The sequence below is a fragment of the Crocodylus siamensis genome, chromosome 2 (assembly GCF_052110815.1).
Source record: "Crocodylus siamensis isolate JL-2025a chromosome 2, ASM5211081v1, whole genome shotgun sequence".
Classification (NCBI taxonomy): domain Eukaryota; kingdom Metazoa; phylum Chordata; order Crocodylia; family Crocodylidae; genus Crocodylus; species Crocodylus siamensis.
In genome coordinates, this window is record NC_143396.1 from 229,937,093 (window position 1) to 229,961,298 (window position 24,206).

The following is a 24,206-nucleotide window of genomic DNA, read 5'->3' on the forward strand; positions in this document are numbered from 1 at the left end:
CCTGATGTCTGCCTCTGGCCTAACAACATTTTACAAGTCAATGTTGGGGTGTTTGGGGTCCTTTAGCCAAAAATGTTGCAGGTCCCTAAGGTTTACTTTTGTGTTTGTAAAATTCTATTTGGTTTATATCTAACCTATATAAAAGGTTAGATAGCTCTAGCACATGCATCAGGTTAGTGCAGCTCAAGGACTTCTGTATAGTTCTTGCCTGATCTGTCAAGACTGCAGGTACTAGAATCAGAGATGTCAAACTGACTCTTGCTTAACCCTATAGCTAATGAAAATTTTGTTTTGTGCAACTACTGTTAAGAGTTGTCATCTAAGAAGCAGTGTGTAAATGGCAGTGCATTTAAACAAATGCTTGCTTCCCCCATTGTCTTGTTTTACTATGTCCTGCTATTTATTTGTGTTGGCTTTTCAGGTTTGGCATAGAGATGGTTCCCCTTGTTCAAAATGAACAGGAAGGTCTAGATTTAGATGAAGAACCTGACATATCCACACTAGAAGGATTTCATTGGGAAGGGATTTCTATAACAGCAACTGGATCAGCTAGGAAACGCAGCTTCTCTGAGAGCAGTGTGATTGTAGACAGGAATGTGTCTGCTTATGGCTTCTTCACTGACCAAGCCACAGCAAAAGAATGTGAGCAAAGGCAAATCAATTCACATCACATAATGTCTGGATTTAAAGAAACTGCTGACACTGTAGCTGACCATAGCCAGGAGGCATGCTATCTTCCCTTGTCACCCTTCTTGTCTGAAAGAAGTGAAACCATCACCAATGGAAGGAGAGACAGCCTACAGAATCTATCTGGTCTTTCAAGTCCCACAACAGTTACTGCAAAACAAGACCCAGAGAGCCCAGAAAATACAACATCACCTCTTGAAAATCAAAGTACGTTGGAGATCACAGGAGAAGGAAATGTTTTGGCTTCAAGTGGATCTTCAGCACTTGCAGTATCCAACTCTGTAGATGCAGCTACAGATAGTAGCTGTACATCTGGTACTGAGCAGAATGACAGCCAGGGAATTGGAAAGAAAAGAAGAGCAACTGGTGTAAGTGTAGTTCATTGCATCTTTGTCATGTTACCAGTAGTGTTTTACCTGGGGTGATGGTTTGAAAGGACCTCTAAAAGGAGGAACTTGTTAAAGTGCAGTTATCTTGCAAGGATACCTAGGTGAATCCTGGATTTTGGAAAGGGGGGGAGGGGCAGAATGCAGGAGCAGCAACTATCGCTTCAGGAGTTGCTGCACCTCCTGCCTTCAGCTTCCCCTAAACCTGTGGACAGACCGCGCCATGGGAACAATAGCAAGGGATCTTTTTTTTTTTTTTAAGTCCCTGAATCTGGTAAGAATTAGTGTGTTGTTCCTGCCCTGCCCCCCCTCCCCAGCATCCCTTCTTTTCCCCTCCATGTTCACTGGCATCTCCTATCTTCTCCCTTTCCTCTTCTCTCCCTCTCTATTTACATTTCTGGGTGCAGGAAGGGGAGGCTCGATCATGGCTGCTGTCCCAGTCATTCCTGCACCACTCCAGCTAGGGCTGCAGGAAGCAACTGCACAAGGAGCCAGGTTCAGCCATGGATAGCACCAGTGGTGGCAGCAGGTGGGTTCCCCCTGCCTACTTTATTTCCTGGGCTATTAGGGAGCACCCAGGGGGACCAGGCAGGGACAGGAAACCCCCTGCCCCTTCCTCTGGATGCAGAAAGGGGAGATCTGCCCACTGCTGCTGTTGCTTTCCCCAGCTGAGCCAGGCTGTCTCTGCAACTGTTCCTCACAGCCCTAGCTAGAGCAGGACAGGAAGAGTGGCTTGGGGGCTTCCACAGTCTAGGTCAGCTGGGGGCAGCAGCATTGGACAGGTCTCCCCTTTCTGCATCCAGTGGCTTAAGTAGAGAGGGTAAGAGGGGAAGGGAGGTGGTGCTGAGCATAGAGGGGAAAAAAGGGGTTCTGAGAGCAGGGACAGGAATCTTACCTGCTTCAAGGACTTAAAAAAGGCCTCAGGGGACCCAGGTATCTGGGCTCCAGGGAGCTGGAGCATCAAGCTATACTGTGGAAAGGGGGAAGGTACAACCATATCACCACACAGCCTCTGGATTTATCTTTGTAAGGGTAGAAAAGCATCAGAAAGGGAAATTTCACCCCAACTTATCTAAAATTTTTCTCTACTTGCATACATTTGAGTATTCTAAGACCTGATCACATTTTAACATCCATTTTTTTTTCCCATTTGGCCTTCTTATTGTAACTAGTTTTATGTTCCCATTCATGGTCCTACCACAGGAAATGGCAGCAGAAAATTATGAAGTAGAATGCGTTGGCTCAAGTGTTTGGTACACTTGGACACATGAGAATGTGAAGTGTGGCTGTATAATATCTTGTACCGTGGGGTAGAAATGGGAAACTCATTTTCTGCTCTTAATATACTGGGGTAGGACAAGGTATAAGTGAATGATATTTACAGAATGCACATAGTCTCAAGACTTGAATTGAAAAGACTTGGAACATATTTATTAGCTTTTTGACATAGGTCTTGTGACAGATATAGAATGAAAACTAAATTACTAACATGCTGTTCTAACGTTAGCTAATGAAGAATTTTATTTTTAATTTTAGGAGGGATCCTCTCCTGAAATTCCAAGTCTAGAAAGAAAGAATAAAAGGAGGAAAATTAAAGGCAAAAGAGGTGAGTAATTTTGAGTGAGCTGAATGCTAGCAAAATTTTAAATTAAAAAGAAAAGTCTTTGGTAAAATGCTTTGTCCCCCTTGGAATCTTGTTTTAATACTTTTAATTACATTTTCTGTTTGTGGAGGGGAAGGATGGAATTAAGGCATGTCCTAGAATTGGTACATCAGAGCTCTATACCTGGCAGGTTGTTTGTTACTTTGATCATGTACCTTACCAGTTACCTGTTCTTACCAACGTGAGTGTCTCAAAGGAGAGCTGGTTTGCATAATATGATTGTTGTTAGTATGACTGAATAGATGATTTCACTCCATCTCCTCCCCAGGTCAAGCTGGTAATAGATCATTCTGACTGTAGAACATTTGTATTCAGCTCCTTCTCCTCTATATGTCCACTCAGGTCTCTTCTGCTCTGTCTTGCTGGAAGCAGATGCAGCTGGTTCTTGTCTGTGTTTTTCTGGAAGTCAGCTTGTCTCCCAGGCTCTAGCAAAATTATGAGATGGAGAAGGCATACATACGCCCCTCTCATGGCTGTTTTCCCTTGGTAGTGGGCCTATTTTGCAAATCCCATGCCTCATGCTTTGCCTTGTGGGTAGAACCATTATAGCCAGGACTCATCAAGGTTGGGAGTTTGTCTGTATCAGGCTGCTACTGTCAATCTCAGAAACCCCTTTTTGATTTCTGGGAATCAGTGGAATAACTTCCAAACTCTTCCCTTCTTCCCTGCCCTGGCCCCCAACCAAGCTCAGATGGGAGTTAGCAAGGTTTTATTCGTAGAGATAGAAGAAACCCTCCCTTCAGAAAAGGTGGCAACCTTTACTTAAAGGACAGTTTATTCATCCAAAGATCATGTTTTAGATAAAAATAGCCTTTGTTTTCTTCCTGTTTTCCATCACAAAGTTAATTTCATAAAAGCTTCAGAGAAGCTCAAGAGAACTCTGCTTCCTTTCTTTTTCAAAGGACTCTTTGTAAGGTATGTGAAGTCTTCTTTCTGTTTGCTCTTGGATAGGGAATCTCCCAAAGCAGGCAAGTTAGGATAAGACAGTCTGCTATATCAGTGTCCCTTGCTGTTCTTTCTGTAAAGGCCCAGTTTTTGAAAAATGATTCCATTCTTCCACCTGGAAATAGACCTATTTGTTATTTCCTCTTCCAGAGCCTTGATTTTTTTTTTTCTTTTTTTTTTTCTTAGAGGCCTTTTTTGTGAAACCCCAATAGCAAAGTAGAAGAAACAGTTAAATGATAATTCAAGATCATGAGAATTTGGATTGCTGTAGCAGTCTGTTTAAAACGAGTAGCTGCTGTTTGTCATCAGTGATCTCCCTTAAGACTGTCTTAAACAAAACAGAAGTCCCTACCCTGACCTACTGAAACGCTTGTTTATTGGGCAGAAATATATTTCTGGTCTATCTCCTTGATGCATCTTTTAAGAGTTTAAGAGTTGGTCTTTGTAAGTGTTATCAGTGAGAGAACTTCCTCTCCCATCTGTTTCCCAAGCCATACCAATGTGAACCTTCAGCTTTTCCTTGCATAGAAAAGAATGGGAAAACTTTTTATGATTACTTCATCCCTCAGTGAAATCCTAAGGTTATAGAAGTACCTATTAATCTTCACCAATTTGGCATCTTGCATTTGTGTTCAGCCTTGCTAGGAGACCTTTAATCTTGGTTGGGTATTTTACTGCACCATGTTCAGTTGCTTTGTTTTTTACCTCCAGATTTTTATTTTCCTTCTGCCTTGCTTCCTCCCCTGCTGGAAAAGAAGTAGTATGCCCGGTTCCTTTTTCCTTCATAAATGAAGGGCACCTCTAACTTGTAGCTGGACAGGTATCCCTAACACTTTCCTTGCTGTATATGGGGAGCTTGTCATTTATTCCTGTTTATTCAGACAACACGTACCTTTGGGAATCACATAATCACAGTAGGCATATAATGGAAGTTTGAGACCATCAGTTTGGTTCTCTAGTCTTTGGATCTTTTAATATTCAGTCTCTTTCAGTATTTAGAACAGGTGTTTGCAAAATGCAGCACAGTTAATATATGGGGTCTTAGTTCCTAGAATTTATTAGCTTGTATCCTGAATGATCCTTTACAGACTGCATTTTGCTTGGTGAGCTGATCTTTGTGTCTCCGTTTTAGTGCACAGAACATGAAAGCCATTCTGCTTCAGCATTACTCTTACATAATGTGCCCACTTTGGGGTACCTCAGTATAATGTACAGGTTGAAACTACCAACAGTATTGGAGATTTTCAGGGGCAGCAGTGACCTTGTGCAGAAGCGCAAGCTGGCTAATTACTGAGGATCTTCATCTTCTTATGTCTAAGAAACTGAACCCTGGAATAGAGCTTTTCCCAAACACTGAACTGAGATGCCCAGTATACTTTTCTCACTGCTCAAACTGCCATGGTCCCACATGTTCATTAACTGATGTACTATATAATGTTAAGGTCATGTGTGTATATGTATATGCACATCCCTTTTTATTGAAAGCTCTTTGCCAAGCCAGACTTTTCTAATTAAGTTAGCATTGGTTGTACTCTATTACATAATTTTAGAGTGCTTTGACAGCGAGGTAAAAGTTCCCATAGGGAGATCTAGTTCAGTTTTCTTTCTTTTTGCAGTCTTTTGTCCAAACTCTGATATTTTCTACTTACCTAGTAAGGCAGAAAGCAGGGGAGAATGGCTTCTTAGTTGAGAGCATAAGGTTTCATAAGCAACAGCCTACTTCTTATCTCGTGAGCTATGAGTACTTTCCGAAAGTACTGTGATAAGAAAGCATCTGCTGAGATGTCTCCCTAACTGACCTATTAAAACTAATACTAAAATTTGAGCTGTACTCTAAATTATGCTTTTTTTTTTTCTCCTAAAGAGCGTTCTCAAGTAGACCAATTGTTGGCTATTTCCTTGAGGGAAGAAGAGCTGAGCAAGTCCTTGCACAGCGTGGACAATAGCCTCTTGCAAGCTCGGACAGCTCTACAGGCAGCCTATGTCGAAGTTCAGCGGTTCCTTGTATTAAAACAGCAGGTAACACTCAGCTTTAAGTTGTCTGAGAAATGAACAGCCTCAAGAATTGCCTTGATGTGGCTGATTCTTACATCCATTTTATTTCACAGATAACAATGGAGATGAGTACATTGAGGAGTCGCAGAATCCAGATCCTGCAGGGGCTACAAGGTATGAGGATATATGAAATTGCTGGATTTGTACTCTGCTGTATATTTTATAAGCTCCAGCCTTGAAGAGAGACTGTATTTGGTTTCACTTTGCATTTCCAGGAACAATTCAGACTAGAATGTTTTAGCAAGCTTCCCTCCTCATCCATTTCTACTGGTTTGTTCCAAGTTCCCAACTATTTAGACCTGATCCATTTTTTAAATTAGAGTGACATCTAGTGGCCCAGTAAATTTTTGCAATGTTTTTTCACTCTAGTCTCTTTTCTTGGGAATTGTTTATCAAAGTTACTTACTTATTTATCTGTGTGACTTCCCTAAATATTTAATATGACACATAAGCATCCTTTTTCCCACCCTCTCTTCTCTAGAAACATTTGAACCTTCTGAGCAGTCAGAGCAGCTCACATGCAATATCACAAATGAAAGAAGAACTAGCAGAACACAGACAACAACAACAGCTGACCTGTTTCCTCCAAGCCCCTTTTTCCCCCTGCTGGATACTTCATGTCTCTCCACCCACGTATCCCCTTCTAGTATTGCCTTGGGAGCCCCTGCCCATGTAAGCACCTCTGCTAGCATTGAATCTACCACTGTTCCTGATTCATCAGTTCAAATTAAGAAAGAGCCTGTGCCTGCGGAGCATGGAGAAGAGAGCATGAATACTGAACTTCCTTGCTCTGTGCGTGCACCTGAAGCAGAAGTACAGCAGAAAAATGGTAATGTTGACTTGATATATCTTTTAAAAGGAAGATGTAGTTCAGGTGAAACAGGAGCAATAACTTTGAAAAAAATAAAAGTCATTTGAGCCTCACATATGCCAATTATTCTTCAGGGATGAGCTCCAATTGACATCAGTGGGGCCTTACCCATGTTAATAATTTTGCAGTAATCGGGGTCTTGATTTGTAAGCAGGTTAAGTGGCCTTCCTGTTGTTTTTTAATTGGGTACATGCAAATCATGGATTCAAAGGGCCTCTAGCTTTGCTTTACAAGAACTGGATGGATCCTGATTTTACATACTACATCCCATTTGGTAGGGGGGAAAACCTGTAATGACAAATTTTGTTTTGTTACTTTTATTTTATAAACATAATTCCTTTATTCTGTATTATGACAGGCAGCAATACAGCACTGATAGCTGAGATCCGTCCACAAAGGACAAACAACAGCTTAAGCAAAGAATTTAAACACTCTTATGAGTAGTTAAGTTAAAACCCCTCTGAATCCTTTAAGCTCATATGAGCTTCTTAAAAACAGTAATAATTAGTGTGAGAAAAGATCCATGTCTCAAATTGCTGAAAAAATTCAAAATCTTAATTTAAAGAACACATAAAATTAATGATACCTGCTTTTTATTTCTGAAAGTCTGACTTACTCCAAGACTTTTGATACATTTTTATTGATGTTATTTCTGCCATGACTTGCATGTAAAGAATTCATTGGGATGAGTGCCATGAAGAGAGTTAAGCAAATGCATAACTTTTGGCCAGACAAATACTTAGTTTCATAAAACTGTAGTCATGTAGCAAAAATTGCTGGAATAACCATTTGACTAGATGATTAAAAACTGCATGTGAACATGCGCCATTTTCAGGGGTGACCAGAGCCTCAATCCTACTACCTTTCATTGAAACTTAAGTTTCTGAATTACTTGGAGGAAAAAACCCTTTTACCCTGTTTAACTGTACAGGTTAACAGACATAGCCAGAGATTTGGCTCCCCACCAACTTGAGGAGGAAGATTCCAATATTAGGAGAAAAACTGGAGTATTGTTAAATTAAACATGCGTCACGTTGTATTTTCCATTCTGCAAACATATTTATTGTTCTAACACAAGTCCTGCATTTGTCCAAACAGAAGATTTCAGTTATACCAATTGCATCCAGGATATGGTTGACACTTTGCATGCACCCTTGCCACCCTGATATTATCGTTTCATGTGGTCAGAACTGTTTTAACTTTGCTTAAGTATTTGTCCTAACATAGAGCTAAAAGGTATGTGGTGAGTGATTGCAGCACAGATAAATTAGCATATTGGAAGGGGTCGTTCCAGAGAATCAGATTTTCCCAAGGAAAGACTTCCCTTGTAAGGACATGGAGCTCTTTTTAGGTTGAGGACTGATACAGCTTGCAAAGGCCTCAGAGATTCAAGAGTGTTTTCCCCCTTGTACACATGCTGGTGCAAATACTCTACACAATACAAGGGGGTCCTGTTCCCCTTCAGTTTCCACTTCTGTTCCTCTGCTGCAGCCATAATTTGAAAAGGAAATCTTACCCCACCTCCTAAAAGTGGCTGAGATCTCAGACTGAAGCATCCTGCTGCACCACACACATTCCAGTGCATAGAGTAGCCACCACTGAACAGCAAGTCTGACACATGCTTGACCAATATAAACCAGCTAACTGCATATTCTTCAGCTTGGACTGATGGCTCCTGGATCGCGTGGCAGAAGGGGGGAGAGAGTGAGAGAAAGAGATTGATCTATTGATAGAGATATAGACATATCTATCTATATAGAGGCACCAGATAAACTAACTATTAAAAACTCATCCCATGTTCCTCCTAGATGGTCATTTGGAATACCAAGTTAACTTCCAAGGTCTTATTCATTCCTTGCAGAGGTTTTCTGTGTTTATTGACTATGAAGAGGGCATTAATTAGTTTATTATCACCACCTGACAAAGCCACTAAGAATGTCTTCTTAAGTGCTTGTATCTTGCTGAGAGATCTGAAGGCACAGCAGTATTGGACAAGAGATTGACATGGATCTTGACTGTGTAAAACTATCCTCTGAGACTGTCAAGGTGGGCCTGGCATTGGTGATGAGAGCGTATTCCACCAGTGCTCCAGCTGCTTCTGTAGAAACTCAGTATAATGCTGCCATAAGCCAGCATTTCCCAAACTGTGGAGTGCACTCCCTGGGGTGGGAGGCTTGCAAATCACAGGTACTGATTGTGCTGATTCCACCTGTTCATGTACCTCACCCGTCCCCAGCCTCTCCACACATGCACATGTTCTACTACCATTGCTCATGTTTTTTTGTTTTTTTTTAAACCCAAGACTTCCTTTTGTGTGTATATATATAAATTGCTGCACAAATTGAATATATTGCAATATTTATTTATTTATTTATTTACTTCAGAGGAGATCATCCAGAAAACTTCAGTGTATCCAATTATCTCTGCAACTATCTCCCTGTCAGAACTGACTGCTGCTTTCCAGCAACCTAATCAAGATGCTTCCAAACCTGCTATGGACACAGGAAGGGCCAGGCTGCATGGGACCCCTTCCCCTTCCCATTCACCATCTGCTCGCAGCAGAAGAGGGGCAAGTGAAACTCTGACTGAAAGCACTTTACCTGACCCATGTAGTAGTTCCCTTCCAAATCAGTCATTTCCTTTAGAAACATCATTAGATAAAGACTCCAAGCCATCAGAAGAACAGCCCGAGCAACAGGCAGAAACTACTCTTGTGTCTGCAGAAAGCAAAGGGAACAGGAGAAGGAAAAGGCTAAGGAAGAAGAAAACTCTCCGTGCAGCCCACATACCTGAGAATAGTGACACTGAACAGGATGTAATTGACTCTAAACCTGTTAGGAAGGTGAAAATTGGGAAGGGACCCAAAGGTGAAAAAGTTACTACATCCACTCCTCCAAAACAAGAGGATGAAGGCACTACTCAAGAAGCAGAGAGAAACAAAGATGAAAATGACAGTGATATTTCTCTTGAATTAGTGGAAATCACAAACCCCCAGTTTGAAGTGGTGGCCATAGGTTCATCAGAGTCAGGAAATGAAAAACCAGACAGTCCATCCAAGAGGGACTCCTGTGGGCAAGTATTAATGGAGGCATCTCATTCTGGTTATGATGAAGTGAGTTCCACTAGTGAAATTGGCACAAATTGCAAAGATGGTGTTAAGAGAAGGTGAGAGAATAAATCAAGCCAGACTTGCATAAAATATTTGTTTTCCATAATAGTTAGTCAAGCACCTCCCCTTCTTTTTCCTTGTGCAAAAATCTTAATGTGGGTTCCTGGGGGCAAATTTGTCATTCGCATCAGTCTCAGCACTGAAGTCAAGGACTATTTATCCCTTTACATGCCACAAATTTGGAATTGGTTGCTTCAAGCACCATTCCATAGTAACTTCTCCAGAATCTTTTTCTATAGGAGCTTTGTTATGTTTTATTGGACTTCTGGAGTACTACTGAACCAGTGCATTATAACTATATTGTCTGAATACAGGAGAACCAGAATCATTTGCATACTAGTGGTTTGCAATCTGCTCAATTTGCAGCAGGGTGCTGAGTAAAGGATGAACAGTTGAGGTGTTCTGTTGCAGTGTTGATGCCTCTTCTGCACTGCGGTGGAGCTCATTAGAGATCTTGCACAGCTGATTAAGGAAGCAGCACCTTTCAGAATAAATGCTGCAGCAAACAGCTGAAACATCTCAGTGGTCTTGTGCAGCTGTTTACTGTGGCTACCCTATATTACTATGTAAATCTTCATCTTTGTGAGGGGGCTGGCAAGAAACCTAACCTTGCAAAGTGTCTGGGCTCTACTATAACAACAGGCAAAATTATATTTTCCTTCTCTGTATTTTACAGTGTGGCTGAGACCCAAACGTCTATATCATCCATAAGAGGGTTGAAGAATTCTTCAGGTATATTGTTGGCATATTTTTTTCTCCTTAATGGTAAACTTAAGTCCGGTCCAGCTATTTTAATGCTTTTGATGCAAAAAGCGGTTCGTTTCTTTGGAGGCTCGCACGCGAAGAAATCTCAGACACACACTTATTAGCAGCACAAAAGGTGTATTTGCAAATAGGGTCGGAGCAGAGTCAAAGGACTCAGATTACTCCGCCCCCTGAGGAAATTCTCAGCTGGCATTTTATCCCTTTCCTCCTGGGCACGTGTGCAGAAACAGGAACTCTTACAGCTCATTTCCGGTTCATACAAACATGTATGTGATCACGTCACTTCATCCGTCGCATGTATATTATAATTAACTACTTAAGTATGCGGGGCGGATAGGCAAATATGCATCAGCTAATTGCGCACGCTCAGAAAGTTCTCTAGGTCACCAAGAGTTGAAATCCCCCCCCCCTTTCAAGGACACAGTCAGTTGAATTCCAGCTTCTGTAATCTGCATGTGAAAACCCGGAGGAGTGTGGAGGAGGGAGTGATTTAGCATAAGAAAAACTAGCAAGGCTGGCCAAGGAAAAAAAAGTCCTTGGCAGTGTTTTTTTGCTTATCAGGTACGAGATGCAAACTGTGCAGTTCTAACAACACTCCATTTCTAACAATATTCTAACAATACTCCATTTACTGTGCATTTCTAACACTTTTAAAATAGCACAGTGTTCTTGGAACTTTAAAACTTAAGACATGCACAAGATTAGAAGAACTAACTGCATAGCAGTCTTCAGTATGTTATCATCCTGCCTTTCACAATGTGTACTATACTTCATTTTCCCTTCTGCAGTACAGTCTCCAGTGGGAGCTGCGGTAAAACTTGGTGATTTGGAAATAGTGGGGATAACCCTTCAGCTAAGTAGTAAATTCTTCCGGAGATGAACTTGTTCAGATTATTAAAAAATGCAGCTCCTTGGTGATCATAGGGTTTTTTCACTTGTCTCGCACTGTAGGTATACATATCAGCTTTTTAGTTGCACTAAGTAGTCTTTGTAGCTTTCAGTCCATGGATTTCTCTCACTCACCTCTGATCATAGAACTGTTGCACAAAGGCGGTTCATTTCTCTGGAGGCCACAAAAATCATAGACACACACTCATTAGCTGGCACAAAAGGTGTATTTGCAAATAGGGTCAGAGCAGAGTCAAGAACTCAGATTACTCCGAACCAACAAAGGAATTTTGCAGGGAATGTTTATCTTCTCCCTCCTGGGCACGTGTGCAGAAACAGGAACTCTTACAGCTCACTTCCGTTTCATACAAGCATACATGTGGTTACATCACTACATACATTGCATGTATAGTATAATTAACTACTTAAGTATGCAGGGCGGAGAGGTAAATATGCATCAGCTAATTAAGCATGCTCAGAAACTACAACAGGTCGCCAAGAGTTCAAATCCCCCCCCCCCTTTCAAGGACACAGTCAGTTGAATTCCAGCTTCTGTAATCTGTATGAGAGAGGCTAGGGAGAAGCTGGGGGAGAGTCTGCAATTTAGCATAAGAAAGGCTGTGGCAAGGCTGGGAAAGAAAAAAGCCCTTGGCAATATTTCTTTCTTATCAGGTGCAAGATGCAAGCTGTGCATTTCTAACAATATTCCATTTCTAACAGAACCCTAAATTGCATAGTTATCAGCCCTAGTTGTACCTCTCTGTTTCATGAATACCTGCATAGGATTTTCCCAAGTGTTTTTTTGAACAAACCTCTGCCAGTTCTCTTCTAATATTCTTTTACCTCTGCCCTTCTGAAGAGCTTTCCTAGCCAGATATTGGCTACATTGAACCTCTTTGGTATTAGCCTTCCCAGGCTTTCCAGACCAAGCCCTATTTTCAGGCCTTTTCCCTGGGTTACTGTGGAGACCCTTCTCAGTATGTCTGGCTTCTACTGAGAGAAGGCTGCCTACTTTTACCTTATCTGGTGGTCAGTCACATGATCCTTCTGTCATTAATGTTTTTCCCCTGAAGACTGCAGCTGAACTGCTAATTTGTAAGTAGCTGAGACCTTTTGTTTGTTATGCTAGCTGCACCTTTAATTAAATGGCTACTGGTCTGGTTTCATGAAGTATTTTTACTTGAACAGATGCCTTATTTAAAGTACATGCCTTGATATCTTTCTCTTTTATAGAAGTGTCTTCAGAGCCAGGTGAGGATGAAGAACCTACAGAAGGGAACTTTGAAGGACATGAAGCTGCTGTAAATGCTATTCAGATTTTTGGGAATTTGCTATATACTTGCTCAGCAGACAAAACTGTCCGTGCCTACAATTTGGTTGTAAGTGAAGTCTTCATGTTCACATCCTGCTAGTAATATTTTGCAGTTATGTGGTTTGCAACTCCCTTTTCTTTCTGCATTTTTTTTCTGTGGGTTGAAGGAACTATCTTAAGGAATCAGAAATCACAGTTACTGTTGTGTGTCGCTGTTTATATCTCTGCAGAGCATGCAGTAACTTTCTTACTATTGATCAATCTAAATTCTCCCATTATGGATTTTGTACCTTTGCTTTCGGAATAAAATTATGACTTTAAAATAAGCAATTACCTTGATGAGAAATTTGATCTGTGTGTTGAAAATACTTAGTGTGTGCTGGACACTGTACTTGTCAGATACACAAGTTTCCCGATCTGCCATGGGGAGTAGGGGAGGACCATGACTTCTGGACTTCTTCCAGAACTGTCTTTGCTTATCCAACTGATAACTTGGCATAAGAAGTAAAAAACAAGCCTTTCCTGGCTAGATGGCAAGGGGAGTTTTTTCAGGACATGCATTTTTATTTTCCACAGGAAAGTAGGCAGAATATAAGTCAGAAGCTCTTTCTTGAAGGCCTGAGTGTGTGGCATGTACTTTCAAAAGCCTCCCTGCCCCCCCCCCAAAATGTATATTCCAGAACAAATGTAATATTTACTCAGACTGATTGATTTTATCTACTGTTTAATATATCAACAAGCTTAATATTAATCCTATATAAGCAATAAGTCATCAGAACTCATGAAAGTGCTAAAAATGGATAGCCATATGGGGACTACATTCAGGTACATAGAAAATTTTTAAAAAGATCATACCACCCAAAATTTTTATGGCTACTTTTCTAATCAGGATTAAATATCTGGTAAGTGTACAAATGCTTTCCATCTATAAAGTTCAAAGTACATTACAAAAATGGTAATGACCCTGATTTCCTGATTGCAAGTTATGTATGCACTGCATGATGCTACCTTCTTTTTTAAAACTTTCTGTAGAATGACCGTATTTAACACAACATAGATGGTTATCTGTGTGGGCCTGTGTATGTGTTGTTGATTTCATTTGGACTAGAATTCAGGAATATTTTGTTAAATAGGAATTCTGCATTACAAGCTTCTATTATTGTTTTATCTGTCTTTGTTGCAATGGTTGCTAATTAATTGCAGGAAATTAACAGGTGGATTTGGATAGTAGTGTCCTGCTCCTTCGTTACAGTCAGTGTATGTTTAAACATAGGATAGGGTATTGATATTAAACTGGATAACAGACTTTGTGTTTTTGCTTTAGAGCAGAAAATGTGTCCGTGTTTTTGAAGGACATACTTCAAAAGTGAACTGCCTTCTGGTTACTCAGACATATGGAAAGAATGGAGTCCTCTACACTGGCTCTAGTGACCACAATATCAACTGTTACAACATTAAGGTACTTATGAGCATTGTATTAAACTATAACCACCTTATATGTGAGAGTCTTGAGGGAATTTATATTTAAAAAAAACCCCAAAAAGTTAAACCTTTCAAATTCCTGTGTGCTAGCCATTATTCCCATTCTACATATGTCACACATTTCTTAAAAATCTAGTGAACCTTGAATATACGTCTCATTAAGAAAATGAGTGTCTTTCAGCTTGTGGACTGTTTGAAGTCATGTTTGTGGCCTTGATAGAAAATTAGACATAAATAATGTAAATAAGAGAGAGGATGCACAGTTCCTGCTGGACTGCTTTCTAAATGTTTGGAATTTTAATATTCATTGGCATAGGTGGAATAGTAGGCTTGGTGCAGGTAACTTGGTTAAGCAACTATTTCACCTGGAGAAACCTCTCTCTTTCAAAATATCCATTTTTCAGTAATCAACTGCTTTTTGATCAGTACAGAGGCAGTGCATCAAGTGTGATGAGGAGTAGGGCTAGATAACTGAAGAGAGGCCGTCATCTAGAGGTGTGCATCCAAGTTAACTTGCAATACTTATTTTTCTCAGCTGGCTATGGAAGGTGCAGTTCTTGGCATCATAGGCAGCATAGCTGTCATAGGAATTGACTCCATACTGAGGGATGAAGTTGTACCTCTTGTACTTGAGATGGGGTCAAACTGGGAGAGAAGTTCTGAGCCAGAGCTTGAAAGGAAGGGTTATCGCCTCCTAACGAGTCAAGGTGTTTCTGGAAGGACTGCAAATATGACAATCTGTCCATGTGACATACCATTAAAAATTAGTAATGGAGCGTCCTAATTCAGGACTAATTTCATATTTATTGCTTGTATTTTTTTTACATGCACTAAAGGTTGTTACAACTTTTAGGTGTGTAGCTAATTGTTAAAGTAAGACCAGTTGAGGTGAGTTCTGTTTGGATAGAGGGACTACACTGCTGTTGAAATAAAACTGATACCGGTCCCAGACTGTGCGTCTCCCCAGGAAAATCTCCCAATTTTCTGATAAGATAAATGACACCCTTTTTTGTCCCAGTTATCTAGAAATATTCTTCTGCACTGCCCCCAAACCTTTCAGCTCAGCTAATGGCAAATTGTAACTGTTTGTTTCCTTCTGTCAGACCAGAGTATGCATAGAACAGTTTAAATTGGAAGACCGGGTGCTCTGTCTACATAGTCGATGGCGAATTCTCTTTGCGGGCTTGGCAAATGGCAGTGTGGTCACTTTCAGTATAAAGGTCAGCATGTTAAAAAACGAGCAAGTGAACTCCACGTTGAGGCATTTGATCAAATCTCATTCTTTCTTCCCACCATGTTCCCCTTTATTTTTTTTCTCTCCAACAGCAAGAACAGTCATAAATGTAATATGTCTGTGTAGGCATTAATGCATAAATGAAAAATGCCTTGCATGCCCCTGTCTGAAGCCTTTTCCCCTGCAGTTCCTCTCAATTGCCTCAATATGTTTTCAGAAGAATTTCCTGACCTGCCTCAAGATGTTATTTTTCTGAATCTTCAAGGCTCATGTGATCTAAAGGCATGTTTTGCTTTGGCTGCTAATGCTCCCTACATCAGTGCTTCCCAAACTCTTCCTTGGCATGACCCCATTTATGTCCCCATTTCCTTAGCAAGACCCCATTTTCCTCAACATGCCCCCTCCCAATCTGCAGCCCCCCACACCCCAGGTGCCCCTTGCTCCCCACCCATAGCCCCCTACCTGGCCACCTGCCCGCCCCCAGCCCTGCAGGCAGGGGTCTCCCAGTGACCAGGGCTGTGGGACGAGGCAGGACCTGTGGCCTGCAGCCCCTTGCTGTGCCCAGCAGCACTTGGACCCCAGCTGCCACCCATGGGAGGCAGTGGCTGCTGTGGCTGGAGCAGAGCCTGGCTCCTAACCACCCCCTTGCTCCCCATGTGGGTAGGCAGTACATCCAGAGTGTTGCCCGGTGGGGACAGCGGATGAGGGGAGGGAAGGCTGCCTGCTGCTGGCCTGGGGCTTCCTGTCCTGCTGCCCTCTCTCGAGCACCTCTGCAGCCCAGCAGGTGGGAGCTAGTGCTGGGAGTCCCACCTCCACCCCGTTGTTACGGTGGTGACCCATGCTCACCCAGCAGCACAGCACTGTGGTCCCTGCTGCTGCTAGGTGGACAGGGGGCACCTCACCATGGCAGCGGGATTGAGCCTCCCCACTGCTCTGCTATGAGGGTCCCTCAGGGAAGGCAGCAGGACAGGGAGCCCTGAGCCTGCAGCAGGTAGCCCACATCTGACCCTGCCCCATGCACATGTCTGGGGGGGGGCATGTCCCCCCATGCCTCCCTCCCTGGACATGCATAACCCCATTTTTTTTAATCTTTGCGCCCCCAAGATTGGGAACCGCTGCCCTATACCTGTGAGATGGGTTTACTATAGAGTGTATGCAATGTTCAATTACATTGTTTTTCCCTTCTCACATTCCATATTTAAATCTAGAAGAAAAGGTAGCAGGCCTTGGCCTTTGCAGAAAACTAAGTGAGTGTACAGACTTTTTAAAGCAAAGTTATTTTAAAATGATGGGCTAATCTGATGCTTTGTCTGTATAGATTTGAAACTTATTAAAGTATTCTTGCAAAAATAAGGATTGTAAGGAGCTCTCAGAAAGCATGTTCTAAGATGGCTGTACATTTGGCAGCTCACAGTCCTCCTGCAGCCAGTGAGGGGTTAAAATTCAGCCCCTGTGTCTCACCTGGCTGCCACTTGACCTATATGCTCTGATTGAAGCAGCAGCTGGGGTCTTGGGGATCCCTCTCTCTCCCTCAGTTTCTGTTGCCAGACCTAGCCTCCGGGTGAGCCAGCAGCCTAAAGAACCTGTATGGCATGGTGCTGCAGGAGAGCCTGCAGAGCTGTAGGTGTAGCCAGATGAGAGTGCCTGCCTGCCCACCCAGCTGTATGTATTGTGTGCAGCCCCAGCCACTGAAAAGCTGGACCAGCCTATTCTGAGATAAAAAGCAAAAGCATTTTATTAGAGAAACTTAAATTACTTTCACATAATTGTCACCCTGAATATGTGAAAAAACATGCTTCATAATCATTCAGTTCCTAAGTACCACTGCAGAGGAATACAATTTATTCTTATAGCCCTAAGTGTAAGCAAACTCACTGGAAGGAAGTTAAATGGAGGTGAAATTAAAAAGCAAACTGAGCATTGGGAAATGTAAAAGACTTACTTGTTGGAAGCAGCTCATTGGGAGCTAAGAATTTGTTTTGCATTCTTAATTTAATCCAAGAGTGCAATCTAATAATATTCCATCTGTGGTAGGAATTGCATATTTTCTGGCTTTTTAGCCAAAATCATCTTATCTAAAACACCCGATGTTTGAGGTATCTTGAAATTCATTTCAAGTTCTGACTGCATTTGGTTAATACATTTGAAATTTGTATTTTTATTCTCCAGAACAACAAGCAACTGGACACCTTTGAATGCCATGGCCCTAGAGCAGTGAGCTGTCTAGCCACGGCTCAGGAAGGGGCACGCAAATTGTTAGTAGTGGGATCCTATGACTGTACCATCAGTGTGCGGGATGCTCGAAATGGACTGCTTCTCCGAACCCTTGAAGGTCATAGTAAAACAATACTCTGCATGAAGGCAAGTGTCCTGGAAAATGTAGGATTATATCATTTGTCAAACTAAATTTGTTAAAAACAGTTTACTTCAGCTGTTTCAATAGACTGACATTTTGAAGATGTAATGTGACATAAATGTGCTCTGCATTTAACTAAACATAAAAATTCATTAATCTGTTACACAGACTATCCAACTTTGAGCTCTTTTTTCACACTATCACAGCTGTTATGTTTCCCAGCCTGCTGCCGGTATACACACAAGGCATCTTGCTTTAAAGCTGCTAGAAACCTAAGGTGGTGAATTAATGTTAACTTGCCAAGTGGGTGGATGTTATAAAGAAAAGCTGACTTTTGCCTGTCTTAACTGTAACACACTCTGGGGAAAAAAGTTCTTCACAATGTTTTGAACAACTTTTAAGAAATTGTTTTTTCCTCGTTAATCTTTGTCTAAACACTTTTTTGTACTCTGTATGACTCTTGGAGTTTCTTTATGACCAAAATTGTAATACTGGTTCAACCAGCCAAGCATGGATGTAGTAATACTTTTATAAAGATGCCCAAACTTTTTTGTAGTTAGAAACTAGAATAACTGTTCTTGTATAAAATATGCTTCAGCATCTACAGCTACATTCACGTTAGGAAAATTGTATCACCCAACTACACTGGTATAATTACCACGAGCTCATCACCTTCACTATCCGCCATAAAGCTGGCAAGTCAGTCAGCAACACAGAAGTCCTTGACTTCAGAAAAGCCGACTTTGACAAGCTCAAGAGGCTTGTCAGTCAGGCCCTTAGGGACCACGACCCCAGGGAGATGGGAGTTCAAGAAGAGTGGTTGCTTCTCAAGGAAGCGATCCTCAGTGCACAAGCTAAATCTATTCCAACACGGAGGAAAGGCAGCAAGAAGGCACAGCAGCCCTCCTAGCGGACCTCCTGCGGCTAAAAAAGAAAGCCTACAAAGGATGGAGGATGGGATTCACCTCCAAGGAGGATTATTCTGCGCTGGTCCGGTCCTGCAGGGAGCAAGCCAGGAAAGCCAAGGCTACAACTGAACTCCAACTAGCTTCAAGCATCAAGGACAACAAAAAGTCCTTTTTTAGATATGTGGGGAGCCGGAGGAAAAGCAAGGGCAACGTTGGACCCCTGCTAAACCAGATGGGACAACTGACAACTGATACCCAGGAAAAAGCCAACCTATTAAATAGGTACTTTGTGTCAGTCTTTCATCAGTCCCATGCCTGCTATGGGACAGGGAGATCCGGGTGATGGGGATCCCTTTCCCTCCATAAATGCTGACCTTGTGAAGGAACGCTGGATACCTTCAAGTCAGCCAGCCCTGACAATCTGCACCCCAGGGTACTCAAGGAGCTGGCGAGCGTCATAGCCCAGCCCCTGGCACGGATCTTTGAAAACTCCTGGCGCTCTGGTGTAGTGCCCGAAGACTGGAAGAAGGCCAATGTGGTGCCGATCTTCAAGAAAGGGAGGAGAGTGGATCCGGCTAACTACAGGCCCATTAGCCTGACTTCTATCCTGGGGAAGAGCTTAGAAAAGTTTCTTAAGGAGGCCATCCTTGATGGACTGGCCCAGGCTAACATCCTAAGGGATAGCCAGCACGGGTTTGTTGCAGGTAGGTCTTGTTTGACCAATCTTATTTCCTTCTATGACCAGGTGACCTATCACCTGGACGAGGGAGAAGAGATTGATGTCATATATCTTGACTTCAAAAAAGCCTTTGATCTGGTATCCCATGATCACCTCTTGGCCAAACTGGCCAGTTGTGGCCTTGGCTCCACCACGATCCGCTGGCTGGGACATTGGCTCCATGGTCGGACGCAGAGGGTTGTAATCGATGGCAGTCACTCATCGTGGTGCCCTGTGACCAGTGGGGTCCCTCAAGGCTCTGTCCTGGGACCCATACTGTTCAACATCTTCATTAATGATGTGGACATTGGAGTCAGGAGTGGACTGGCCAAGTTCGCCGATGACACCAAACTTTGGGGCAAAGCATCCATGCCAGAAGATAGGCGGGTGATCCAGGCTGACCTGGACAAGCTCAGCAAATGGGCAGATGAGAACCTGATGGTGTTTAGCACCGAAAAATGCAAGGTTCTCCACCTTGGGAGGAAAAACCTGCAGCATCCTTATAGGCTCGGCAGTGCTACGTTGGATAGCACTACAGAAGAAAGAGACTTGTGGGTCATCATTGACCACAAGATGAACATGAGCCTGCAATGTGATGCTGCGGCTAATAAAGTGACCAAAACGCTGGCTTGCATCCATAGATGCTTCTTGAGCAAATCCCGGGACGTCATTCTCCCCTTGTACTCGGCCTTGGTGAGGCCACAGCTGGAGTACTGCATCCAGTTTTGGGCTCCACAATTCAAAAAGGATGTGGAGAAGCTTGAGAGAGTCCAGAGGAGAGCCACGTGCATGATCAGAGGTCAGGAAAACAGATCTTACGATGACAGGCTGAGAGCCATGGGACTCTTTAGCCTGGAAGAGCGCAGGCTCAGGGGTGATCTGATGGCTACCTATAAGTTTATCAGGGTTGACCACCAGGGTCTGGGGGAACATTTGTTCACCAGAGTGCCCCAAGGGATGATGAGGTCGAACAGTCACAAACTCCTGCAAGACCGTTTCAGGCTGGACATAAGGAAGAATTTCTTTACTGTCTGAGCCCCCAAGGTCTGGAACAGCCTGCCATCAGAGGTGGTTCAAGCACCTACATTGAACACCTTCAAGAGCAAGTTGGATGCTTGTCTTGCTGGAATCCTATGACCCCAGCTGACTTCCTGCCCTTTGGGCAGGGGGCTGGACTCGATGATCTCCCGAGGTCCCTTCCAGCCCTAATGTCTATGAAATCTATGAAATTAGTGGCTTAAATAATGTGTACTTGCTTTAAATCTTTTATCGTGTGACCTAGACCAGTATAACACACAGTAAACGTGTGTATATGACTGCATGTGTGTCTTTCTTTCCCCCCACCCCGTAATCTTGAATTCTTCATTATGTGCTTCACTTGCTGCCAGCTGGACCTGGATTTAAACTAATAATTATGGGGTGAAAGTTTTTTTTTTTCTTTTCTTGTTCTTGGTTAGAACAGATATAGCTAATATTTTACTAACCTCTAGGGAAAATAATAGATCTTGAAAATAAAGCTGATTTAAACACACATTTTAATTCACCCAGTTGCAGAGAATATGACATTGTTTCTCCGGATAATGGTTTACTCTAACTAAAAGCTGTAATTTACTGTGTGACACATGTGGAGTGTGTATGTAAATGTCAAAGGAATGTCAGCTCAGCATTTTAATGTGTTTGGTAACGTTGGTGGATATTTCATTTTTAAGATGTTCTTCACAATACCTTTAAAGACTAAGTTATAAAAGATAGGCAACGTGACACTATATTGCTACTTTGTTAAAATAAATCAAGTAGGGCATACTTGTTTTACTTGCATGTTTGAAAATATATGATACTAAAGTCAGAATTTAACTCTGTTTTTTAAAGGTTGTAAATGATCTGGTGTTCAGTGGCTCTAGTGATCAGTCTGTCCATGCACACAATATACATGTAAGTCATGCACATTGTTTCATCTGTTGAAACAAAAAAGCACACCCTTAAATTGTGAAAGCTGATCCCTGAGTTCCTGGAATACTTGCTGCAGATTTCACTTTGAACATTGTTCCCTCTTGATTACATGGCTATTAGCTCTATCCCTTTCCTCATTACCCATGCCTTCCTTTGCCTTTCTATTTAGCTACTCCCTTCTTTTGAAACCACAGATCAGAATCAGTCTCATACTAACGTGGTATTTCAAGTTATTTTTCTATGGCTGTAATCTATTGCTTTCCATACTTCGTTTCATTATTTAGATTGTAAGCTCACTAGGATAGAACTTCTCTTCCCATTTTTGTGCAATGTCATGCACAGTCGGTACTTGGCCCTCCAGTTAATCAGATAATAGAATAGATATAACTAATGATTAAAAAGTAGTTCTAAGAATACTAGTAGTGGAATTTGAATTCCTAACAATGAGCGAGAAACCTATTGTCTTGCTGTTTACATGTTTTAGTGAACACTTCCTTTACTTTGTCTTGGCACAGACAGGAGAGCTTGTACGAATCTATAAAGGGCACAATCATGCAGTAACTGTTGTTAATATTCTGGGGAAGGTGATGGTGACAGCCTGTCTGGATAAATTTGTCCGTGTCTATGAGCTACAGGTAAGAGAGCAGATGCTGCCCAGTAACAACATTTCCTATTACTTTTGTGTGTGCTTGAGATTTCATGGCAAAATACTATAAAAGTTACCTTCACTTTGTGGTCTCTAGCCCCTTCCTCTCGTCTTGCTCATAATATTCCACCTTTCCGACCAAAGAATTCTGGTCTTTTAAAAATAATTCACAAGAGAGCCTGGCTCCAGCAGGTGGTTGGTTCTTGAATTTTAATTAGTTTTATGTCTGTGTCTGAGCATCAAGGTTTTGAGGGAGGAGGGAAAGGGGGTTGTTAAAAGGCTGGTCTTTTATTTTATAAATCCATGTAAACTGGACTGGCACAGTGGTCCGTCTCTTGTGGCCAGGGCCCTCATTTTAGTCTGTTTCATGTTTGATTTGGCAGAAGCTGAGAGGGTCAGCGCAGCTATAGTGTTTACCCTGAAAAAGGAATCATAGAAAATTAAGGTTGGAAGGAACCTCAGGAGGTCATGTAGTCTAACCCCCTGCTCAAAGCAAAACCATTCCCAGCTTTATCAAAAGGAATGCTTTTCATTGTTAAATTATTTTTGCTAATAGAGGTGGCAGGTTCTGAAAGGAGACTAATCTAGCCTTCAGTTGCTAGAAGAATGTGAATAACTGAAAGATAAGCAAAATGGTAGGATCTTTGCAGCTATTCAAAAAAAAAAAAAAACCCAACAAAAACCAATACCCATGATTAAGTGCACTTTGTGGTGGTTGGTTGCAGAACTCACTAGGAGCTGATTAATATTTTGTATGTCTGTGTGTATACTTTAAATAGTCCACTGTATGTTGGTTATGCAAAAAAATAAAATTCCTGCACAGTGTCAAACGATTAAATAGCTGTTTCTATTTCTCTTCCACTCAAGTCTCATGACCGTTTGCAAGTCTATGGAGGACACACAGATATGATCATGTGTATGACCATTCATAAGAGCATGGTAATGTTCCTCCTTTTATTGATCTCAAGTAGAAAGTCTTATTTGTCAGCTGTTTGTGATGTTGAGGCCACTGGTCATTTTTAGATTTTTTTCAGCAGTTTTAGATTATTTTGGTTATTATAAAAGTTTTGTTTCCAGACTCAGTACTATAAAAAGGAGCTCTTAAAATGGTAACAAAAATGATTATTACCTATCCATATAAGTAAAGCTATTTAGTAATTTCATAAAGTTAATGTTCTTGATCGCTTTGGGAAAAGCTGCATTCTCTGATTGTAGCAATATCTCTAAATAAGATTATAGTCTTAAGATTACAGTGCATTATTTGCAATCAGTATTCTTGAAATAGTAAACTCTGTGTCTGTCTGTCCTGTTTTTAGAATTGTCTCTAGTCTTTACATGACTAAAGTCACTAGAATCACCACTGTCAAACGTTTTCTAACTCTCAGGACCAAACCTGCACATGAACTTGTGTTAAGGTGTATGCCATTTTTTGTATTAATTAACTGGCGATTACAAATATCCCAGTGCACAATCAAATTATGGTTTATGCACAAGGTTTGGGTACACGCCTACTGCTGCACAGCTTGAAAACACATTCTTGTGCCACATGGTTGCAGTTTTGTTCCTAATCTCTTAACACATTTTCTACTTTAATCTGAATAATTCTAGTTTTTAGCATTGTAACAACAAATGAATGAATGCCCTTCATTTTTCCTCCCAGATCAGGAGTTGGTAATCTGTCAGTAATGATAAGCCAAATTAATGCACCATGGCCTGGTGATTCTTACCACCCTGGATAGTGGGCTGAATAAAATGTCCCCAAGTTGCTCACAGACTGCAGGTTGCAGAAGTGGGGTTTTGTTTTTGTTGTTTTTGCTCTAGAAATCTAGTTATAAATTTAACAAGCAAATCCTGGCGATCTCTTTAATGGAGTCTATTTTTAACTTGCATGTCACTATTTTTAACTCACCTTTCATATTAAAAGTGAAAAGACTTTTGGAGCAATAGAATGTATACTATACATAACAAAGCCATTTCTTAATTTAGTTGGGATGATGGAAATTAGAAAAGGCTTTCTCTCATTTTGGTTCTTGGGTCATGCTTCAGCTGAGATTTATGCATGGAAGGAAGTGTAAGAAGTATTTTAAAATCTTAAATTCTATGTCTAAGCTAAATGCTTTTAAAACTAGAAGTCTTGTATGCTGTGTTCTCTACTTGTATTTCATGGTAGG

At 41.6% G+C, this 24,206-nt stretch overlaps 1 protein-coding gene across 2 annotated transcripts in view; it reads left to right on the forward strand.

The window, feature by feature from the left end:
• ZNF106 (zinc finger protein 106) overlaps nt 1-24,206 on the forward strand; it is a 65,166-nt gene that overhangs the window by 38,115 nt on the left and 2,845 nt on the right. The window contains exons 6-19 of one of the 2 annotated variants that reach the window (XM_090033347.1): nt 422-1,055; nt 2,610-2,679; nt 5,546-5,700; nt 5,790-5,850; nt 6,218-6,565; nt 8,992-9,679; nt 10,453-10,508; nt 12,663-12,808; nt 14,066-14,200; nt 15,327-15,443; nt 17,627-17,818; nt 21,309-21,371; nt 21,905-22,024; nt 22,903-22,974. In XM_090033347.1, coding sequence (XP_089889473.1) covers nt 422-1,055; nt 2,610-2,679; nt 5,546-5,700; nt 5,790-5,850; nt 6,218-6,565; nt 8,992-9,679; nt 10,453-10,508; nt 12,663-12,808; nt 14,066-14,200; nt 15,327-15,443; nt 17,627-17,818; nt 21,309-21,371; nt 21,905-22,024; nt 22,903-22,974 — 2,857 coding nt within the window. Of the gene's footprint in view, nt 1-421; nt 1,056-2,609; nt 2,680-5,545; nt 5,701-5,789; nt 5,851-6,217; nt 6,566-8,991; nt 9,773-10,452; nt 10,509-12,662; nt 12,809-14,065; nt 14,201-15,326; nt 15,444-17,626; nt 17,819-21,308; nt 21,372-21,904; nt 22,025-22,902; nt 22,975-24,206 lie in introns of both variants that reach the window. The other variant, XM_090033346.1, reaches the window with a different exon arrangement.